Source organism: Myotis davidii, unplaced genomic scaffold (genome assembly GCF_000327345.1).
Source record: "Myotis davidii unplaced genomic scaffold, ASM32734v1 scaffold1364, whole genome shotgun sequence".
NCBI lineage: Eukaryota > Metazoa > Chordata > Mammalia > Chiroptera > Vespertilionidae > Myotis > Myotis davidii.
In genome coordinates, this window is record NW_006295736.1 from 107,131 (window position 1) to 115,171 (window position 8,041).

The following is an 8,041-nucleotide window of genomic DNA, read 5'->3' on the forward strand; positions in this document are numbered from 1 at the left end:
GTCTAGACCACCCAATTGCTGACGCCCCCACTCCACCTCCCCACTCCCCCACGCCCCGTAGGGTTCAGAGTTCGGGAACTGGGCCCTGGGGCTGTGGACCGAGGAGGGCTTCGACATCTACGAGGACTTCCCGGATCTCAACTCTGTGCTCTGGGGAGCGGAGGAGAGGAAATGGGTCCCTTACCGGGTTCCCAACAACAACCTGCCCATCCCCGAACGCTACCTCTCCCCGGATGCCACGGTGAGGCCGCCGCCTGGCCAGTCGGGTCAGGGGAGCAGCCAGGGCCCTGGAGCTCCGGGCACTGACTGCAGGGCTTTGGGCGGACAGGGGTGGGAGGGCTGGTATGGGTCTCCATGGAGGGCGGTGGAAGCCATGGCCCAGACCTCACTTGGAGCCGCCCCCAGGTGTCCACGGAGGTCCGTGCCATCATCGCCTGGATGGAGAAGAATCCGTTCGTGCTGGGGGCAAACCTGAATGGTGGCGAGCGGCTCGTGTCCTACCCCTATGACATGGCGCGCACACCCAGCCAGGAGCAGCTGATGGCCGCGGCCCTGGCGGCCGCCCGCGGAGAGGACCAGGACGAAGTGTCTGAGGCCCAGGAGACCCCAGACCACGCCATCTTCCGCTGGCTGGCCATCTCCTTCGCCTCCACCCACCTCACCATGACCGAGCCCTACCGGGGAGGGTGCCAAGCGCAGGACCACACCGGGGGCATGGGCATCGTCAACGGGGCCAAGTGGAACCCCAGATCCGGGAGTGAGTCGACTGGGGCGGGGCCGCGGTGGGGCGTGTGGGATGGGGTGAGGGTGACTGCGGTTCTGTCTGCTCCCACCAGCCATCAATGACTTCAGTTACCTGCACACCAACTGCCTGGAGCTCTCCATCTACCTGGGCTGTGACAAGTTCCCCCATGAGAGCGAGCTGCCCCGAGAGTGGGAGAACAACAAGGAAGCCCTGCTCACCTTCATGGAGCAGGTGGGGCTGGGGGGACGGGGCAGCTGGGGGGACAGGGCAGCATCGGGGAGGCGGGGAAGGGCTGTGAGAGGGGCCTGGACAGGGCAGGGGCGCAGGCCGCAGGGTCAGCATGTGGACGCCCGGCCGCACCCCTTCCTGCAGGTTCACCGCGGCATCAAGGGGGTGGTGACGGATGAACAGGGCGTCCCTATTGCCAATGCCACCATCTCCGTGAGTGGCGTTAACCACGGCGTGAAGACAGGTACCTGCTTGCACTCCTCTACCCCATTTCCCAAGGTGGGGGCCGATCTGTGTGGGTCCGGGCAGGGGAGCCTGGGCCTGCCCTCCTCGGGGTGCCTCCAGACGCTGGGGTCTGCCCCGCAGAGGGGCCCGGGTGGGGTGCCCTCCAGCAGCTGAACCCACCTCCCCCCCTGCAGCCTCTGGCGGCGATTACTGGCGCATCCTGAACCCCGGGGAGTACCGCGTGACGGCCCAGGCGGAGGGCTACACGCCCAGCGCCAAGACCTGCAACGTGGACTACGACATCGGGGCCACCCAGTGCAACTTCGTCCTGGCGCGCTCCAACTGGAAGCGCATCCGGGAGATCCTGGCCATGGGCAGGAACTCCTTAGAAACGCCAACAGATTGATGGGAACATAAAACGTCCGTCCCCAACTCCACCCTGGGGCCCTGGGGCCTTCCACCTGAGCCCACGGCCGACTGGGGAGAGTCCGAGACTGAGACCTACACGGAGGTGGTGACGGAACTGGGGACTGAGGAGTTTGGGGCCGAGTTGGGGCTGGAGGAGGAGGAGTGGGAGGAGGGGGAGGGGGACGCAGGCCCAGGCCCGGGGCTCCCCTTCACCACGGTGGAGACCTACACGGTGAACTTCGGGGACTTCTGAGGACAGGTCTCAAGCGCTGGAGCCCATGCCAGGTCATATCGTTGGGCCCGCTCGGCAGCCATCAGCACACCAGGCCCCCCTGGTGTGGCGCACACGTGCCCACCACCTCAGAGCCAGGTCTGCCAGGCTCCTGGACTGCCCCCGGCCTCAGAGAGGTCGGACCCTGCAGGCGGAGGAGCTGGAGGCGCACCCAGGGCACCCGTCTTAACTGCTGCCCAGCCCACACTAATAAACAAGCTCACGGCACAGGTGTCCCTGACCACGGGCCTGACCGGCTGGGGAGAGGGCAGGAGGCCCACTTGGTGTGGGCTCCCCCACAGGAGGGCGCGGGCGCAGCTCAGGTCCACCCAGATCACCAGTTAGCCGTCAGGTTTATTTACAGACAAGCTGCTCACGCTGACCCGGCAGGGGCAGAGGCCGCCTCCACGACTCAGGGGCTCAGACCCAGGCCTCCCAGGGCATCGTCCTCGGCGCCGAAGCCCGAGAAGCTGATGGGCTGGCAGACCAGGCTGCGCAGGTTCACCAGGCAGGCCGTCTGCGTGGCACTGAAGTCCGGCACAGCCACCAGCAGCACCGTCTGGTCCTCAGGGCCTGCAAACAAGACCCGTGGGGACCACTTTAGGTTCTGGGTGAGCCCGCCTCAAAGGGAAGCCACCACAAGACACGGGAGCCCCCCCAGCACGTGGGAGTGCTGGCCGCAAGGCTCCTCTGGGCAGAAATGGAAAGGGCCGAAGACACCCAGAAGCCAAGGCTAACGTGACGCCGACCGGAGGAGCCCTGGCCCGGCCATGGGCGTGGACAGGTGCAGCGCCCGGCCGGCAGGCAGTCGGCCTGCGCCAGGTGGGCCTGGGCTCCCGCGCGGGTTTTCCCATGAGCCTGGGCCCCGAAGAGAGTGAGTCCTTGTCCGAAGAGAAAGCTTACCTCGGATGATTTTGGAGCCGAAGCTGGGGGTGTTGCCACAAAAGTAGACGTGCGGGCACTCCAGAAAGATGAACGGGTCGCTTTTGTAGAAAGGGTAGCAACCTAGAGAAGGGGGCCGACAGCTGAGTGCGGGGCAATTCTAGGGCAGCTCCCAGAACAGCATCGTACTCTGGGGCAAGGCCGGTGAGTGCAAATCCACGCGGGAACCCGCTGGGCATCAAGGGGCCACCAGGCCTTCCCCGGTCTCTGGTCCCACCCCACAGAGCTGAGCCCGTGCATTACCCAGGGTGTCAGGGGCTGTGGGGCTGATGTGGCGGACACGCAGGGTCCACTCCAGGATCTCCAGGTGGTCCTCCATGCTGCTGTACCGGAAGATGTCACTCACGTTCTGTCCCGCTGTGCCCAGAAACCTGCGGGGCAAGGGGCTCTGACACCTGCACTCCTCCCACAGGCAGCCCGACCTCACCAGGCGCACGTGGGGGTGTCCCCAGGCACCCTAGGAAAGGGGCCAATTGAGGTGGGCTCTCTGCAGTCCTGCACCCAACCCTCCCCTCCTGGTGCCACTGAGTCCAAAGGCCATGGGTCAGGCTGCAGTTGGGTTGTGCTGGCTACCTGACTCCATCGATGGTGGCCTGGTAGGGGTTGGTGACCAGCTGCAGCGTAGAGTAGGCGGTGGCCAGTGGGAACATGCAGGGGTGCAGGGGCTGCTGGGGGAGTGTGTAGTTTGTTGGGTCAAACTCGCCTGGCATCACGTCCACGGGTACCGAGGCCTGGAGGGCACAGGGCAGAGGAGCTTCAGGGCCGGCACCCACCATGCAGCCTGGAGCCCATCCGATGCCCTTCGCCGCCTGCCTTCTGGTGCCCGGCCGCAGCCTCAGTGTCCAGCCCCATCCCTGCCAGCCCCGGGCTCACACTCAGCTGCAGGAGGATCTCGTCCAGCATCTTGACAGCCTCCACGCTGGCAGCCTGGGTTTTCTTGGTCAGGTACTTGGCCTGGGAGGAGAGCCATAGGCTGTGAGGCCCTGGGGAGTCTTAGATCAGAGGGTCACCTAGCTACCGCCTGGGGCACTGGGCTGGGAGCAGAGCAAAGCCCTCCCACAGGGGGCAGAAGGCAGGGGCTGAGCCAGGGCGGTCCCTGGGCAAAGGTGGCCCGGACATCGCTGTTGGGCACTGCCCACCAGAACTGCAAGACCCTGAGCCCAACGCAGGGAAGGAGGGGCTGCTGCAGGCAGGTGGCGCCCTACCTTGTTGATGGAATCCCTGCTCTGGGTGCTGTGGCTGAGGAGGTTCCCAGCAAGGATGACGCGGGACACGTGGGCGGCACTGCACTGCTCCCCCTCGTCCCCCAGCTGCCCCGTCACCACGTCCACCAGCAGCTGGGTGCCCAGCAGGCTCTCACCCCCGCCTCCACCCAGGCCCAGACCGGACACCAGCAGCACAAACCTGCAGCAGAAGTCGGGGTCCTCTGGGTGCCATGGAAACAGGTGCCCCCGCCCCCATCACCTTCACGGGTGAGCAGGAAGATGGAGTCCAGGGACCGTGACTCCCCTGGACCACTGCCCGGGACCCCAAGCACCTGCTCACCTGTCCAGGTCAAGGGGTGGTGCAGGCGTCTGAGGAGCCAGCCCTGCGAAGCAGTGGTCCTCCACCAAGAACTTGCCATCGTCTCTCACAGAGCCCAGCACGGCCAGCACTGTCCCTGGGAGCAGCAGCGTCAGGCCCAGGAGGGGGGCCGAGGGATCACCTCCTACAGCACCCACACGGCAAAGCCATCCCCCTCTCCACCGCAATGGCGAGTTCCACTCAGGACCTGCGTTCTGGGACCACTGCCTTTGGGCAGAGGCGGGAACTGACCCCACTTGGGTCTCACCCACTGCCTGAGGCACAGGCCACCCCGCCCCACGCCCCACCTGTGACCAGCCTGGACACATCGATGGTGCCTTCCAGTCTGATACGCTGCAATTCATCTTCCAGGACCAGCTCATCGTCTGGGTGGATGTACTTGCTCCGGGGGGGCTGGGGGAGCAGGTTGTGCTGGAAGGCAGAGGTGAGGGGTGGTCGGGCCAGAGTCCACCAGGGCTCCTGTGCTTGCTCACTGAGATGCTCCCCCCACCCCCCGGGCCCAGCCCCAAATCCTGGGGTCCAAGGCAAGTGGCCCACTGTCCCCAGGGAAGTGCACTCACCTCCTCGCTGACCTCCCGCAGGATGGAGGGCTGGAGCGGCATGGCCTTGAAGAGGGTCCCCACCACACAGCACTGCTCCGCGGGCTGCAGCTCACACAGCTTCCTCACTAGGACCCCACTGCCTGGGCACGAGAACTGAGCTCAGAGACCAGGCTGCCCTCCTGGCACCCCCCACAGGGCACGGAAACCGGCCTCCCAGAGCCCAGTCGCCCAGGGACCCTGCCTCTGCCAGGAGAGTTCACCGAGGGCAAAGACCCCCTAGACCTAAAGGATTGCTTGGCCCCAGGGGGACAGGGGACTCGGGATGTGGACGGGCCCCGGGCGGGTCCGTTTGAGAAGCAGACATGCAGAGAGGGTGATGTCTGAGGTGACAGGGCCACAGCCTGGAGCACCAGCAGTCACGGAGCTGGAGGAGGTGGGAAGGACTCTCCCTGGAGCCTCTGAGGGAGTGCAGCCCTGTGACACCTGCACCCCGGACTCCGGCCTCCAGACGGGAGAAGAAATGTGCTTTAAGCTGCTCTGTTGTTACAGCAGCCACAGGCCCCTAACACAGGCTCTACCTTGTTTACACCGACATTAGAGCACTGGTTCTTAGAAAGACAGGTGTGCCCAGTCTCCACATAGCCCTGTCTGAAAAATATAACAAATTCCTTTAAGAGTTTGGACTCTTCCGAGAGCTCCATGAACGCTTCATCCTCTGAAAACAGAGACACCACCAAATCAAACCACATCCCACACGCCCCGTCGGCTCCCTGTGGAGTCAGGCGCCTGGGGTCCTGGGACACCACGGGGACCATCAGGATGCACAGTACAGGCTGGTCCTCAGGGGGCGCAGGGAGGAAGAACACAGGTTGCCAAAGGCCCCTGGATCTGTCAGCCCCCAGGCCTGGGGAGAACGCCCACGGGAGGTGATGGGATCGTGTGGCTGTGGGACCAGCCCCTTCCTCAGCCCGCCGACTGCAGCATGAATCCCTCCTGCCTGGAATAACCAAGAACATACACCAGGTCGACCCGGGGGAGTGGAGAAGAGTGGTTCAGAACAAGATGAGGAGGGCGCCAACAGGAACCACAGACCCCAAGGCCCCAACATCGCAGCCGCATTCACCCCCAGGCGACGACGCCGAGCACTGTGCATGGAGTCCCCCAGCCCAACAGCCCTCGTGTGGCCGAGGAAACCGAGGCACAGAGGCTCGGCAACAGGTCTGAGCACCAGGCCGAGCGCACAGCCACTGTGACGAGTGCCACACACGGCAGCTAAGCCAGGCTATGGAGGAGGCCCTGGAGGCTGAGGTGGCCCCTTGAAGCACATGACATCCACCCCGAGGTCCCCAGGGAGTCTGGAGACGAAGCAAGCCGGAGAGGGGAGAGCCGCAGGCGAGAAAGGGCCGGCCTGTCAGGAAGCGGGGATGGAGAGGCGCTTCTCCGCCCAGGCCGAGCTCCGGAGAGGACTCCTGGCCACACTGGAAGCTGCGTGAAGGTGTTCAGGGTGAAGCCAGAATGACAGCCAGGCCCGTGAGGAGCAATGCTGCCGTGCACTGTGGGCCACTGTCTGGGTTCCTGGCCCCAGTCTGTGAGCAGATGAGGTGGTGGTTCCATCTCTGGGGAGTGCTGTTACCAGCAGTAGGGACTGGAAGAGAAACCTGGTACCAGAGAGGGCGCTGCTGTAAGGAATCTATAAGGTCAGTGACACGGGGCCTGAGGGTGTGCCCCGGGCTCCCAGGAAAGTGAGGAGAAGGCCCTTGGGAGCCAGTGGAAGGAGACCTTACGAGGTGGCAGAAGGTGAAAAACACTTTGCCTGCAGCGAAGAAAACAGAACTCTTCAGTGAATGTGACCATCTAGCTGGGGACTGGCCGTGTTCTCTGGCTACGCTGGTAAAACCAGTCCATCCAACTGGCCTGCGGGGTGGGCCTGGGCTCTGCGCTCCCCAAAGCTTTCCTGGGGCCAGTGTGCAGCCAGCGCTGAGACCCCGCGCCTGGTGCCCGGCAGTAAAAACGAGTAAGACGGGGTCTCACCGACACAGTGTCAGCTGAGTAACACTAACAGGTTAACTGAACACTACATGGGAAGCCACTCCTGCAGTGACAATGGATAATGCAGTGTCTCCCAAAATTGGAAGGGGTCCTGGTTCACCACCAAGAATAACGTAACTGCAGGAGAGGCCACCAAGGAAGAAACGGGTAAAAAAAAAAAAAAAGATTTGCACTGCCCAGGCCACATACCCAGGAGAGAGACAGCAGGTCAGAGGCCGGAGGTCAGTGAAAACAGGCCCCTCCAATGGAGGCGGGTGCTCCCTGCATTGAGGACAAGGAAGACCTGTCCCTCCGCCAGTGCAAGACCAGTTACCACCAACCAGGCCCTGCTGACCACGCCTCACGTGACACCTGACTTAACCCTTTCGGCACCTGAAGAAGACAGTGAGCTGAAAGTGGGTGCTCCCCCCGGCGGCGGGGGGGGGGGGGGGGGGGATACACGAAACGCCCCAGTGCTGCCACGTCTCAGGCCGGTGGGAGGAGGTGCCTCCCGCACCGGTCACTTACCCCACTGCTGCTGGGCCCGGCTCACCAGGAAGGGCCTCATCTGGAGGAGGCGGGTGGCATAGATGTGGGCATACTGCCGGCTGAAGCTGCGCTCCCCCAGCCGGAAGGGCTGGGAGCAGTTGGTGTAAGTCGCCACGGGCACTCGGGCAAAGGTGGCGTTGCTGGCTGACGGCGGGGACAGCAGAGTGTGGGCCCTCTGGGCAGCCTGCTCGGCAAACATGGTGTGTTCCCGGCCAAGGAGGTGGTCCCTGTGAGCACACAGACGCACTCCTGCAACCCCTGCCCCCACAGCGGCCCCTCTCCGGGTGTGTCTGCACCCAGCTGACCATCGGGGCTGACCACGGCACCCACGGGCCTCGCGGATGGAGGGGAAGGCTGCAAGCCCACCAGAGGGCCGAGCTGCTGGGGAAACGCTTGTCCTGGACACCACTCTCCCCCTGCGCGTACCCGGAGGGAGAAGAGGAAGGCTGCGCATTCCTCCGCCTGCAGCTGCCAGCCGCCCGTGTCCCCTGCCCGCCCCCACCTCCGCCTGAGCAGCTA

General features: G+C 64.5%; 2 protein-coding genes across 6 annotated transcripts in view; one reads left to right on the plus strand and one right to left on the minus strand.

The window, feature by feature from the left end:
- The window catches only part of AEBP1 (AE binding protein 1), a 7,032-nt gene extending 4,927 nt beyond the window's left edge, over positions 1–2,105 (plus strand). Inside the window, exons 16-21 of the mRNA XM_006770392.2 lie at positions 62–241; positions 406–757; positions 837–976; positions 1,118–1,217; positions 1,393–1,591; positions 1,625–2,105. Coding sequence (XP_006770455.1) covers positions 62–241; positions 406–757; positions 837–976; positions 1,118–1,217; positions 1,393–1,591; positions 1,625–1,859 — 1,206 coding nt within the window. The 3' untranslated portion in view covers positions 1,860–2,105. The remainder of the gene's footprint in view (positions 1–61; positions 242–405; positions 758–836; positions 977–1,117; positions 1,218–1,392; positions 1,592–1,624) is intronic.
- A 108-nt stretch (positions 2,106–2,213) lies between these two features.
- POLD2 (polymerase (DNA directed), delta 2, accessory subunit) lies at positions 2,214–7,892 on the minus strand. Of its 5 annotated transcripts, none has more exons than XM_015568219.1 (10): positions 7,502–7,892; positions 4,964–5,085; positions 4,691–4,814; positions 4,365–4,479; positions 4,025–4,223; positions 3,633–3,773; positions 3,393–3,550; positions 3,063–3,142; positions 2,781–2,882; positions 2,214–2,450 (listed from the first exon to the last, which is right to left on the minus strand). In XM_015568219.1, exons 1-10 carry the CDS (start codon positions 7,719–7,721, stop codon positions 2,290–2,292), a joined length of 1,422 nt encoding a protein of 473 aa, XP_015423705.1. In that variant the 5' UTR covers positions 7,722–7,892; the 3' UTR covers positions 2,214–2,289. The 5 variants fall into 5 exon arrangements, with proteins under 5 accessions (XP_015423705.1, XP_015423704.1, XP_006770441.1 ...); XM_015568218.1 differs by having other exon boundaries at positions 3,063–3,190; positions 7,502–7,873; XM_006770378.2 differs by having other exon boundaries at positions 3,063–3,190; positions 3,693–3,773; positions 7,502–7,849.
- Between the last annotated feature and the right edge of the window lie 149 nt (positions 7,893–8,041).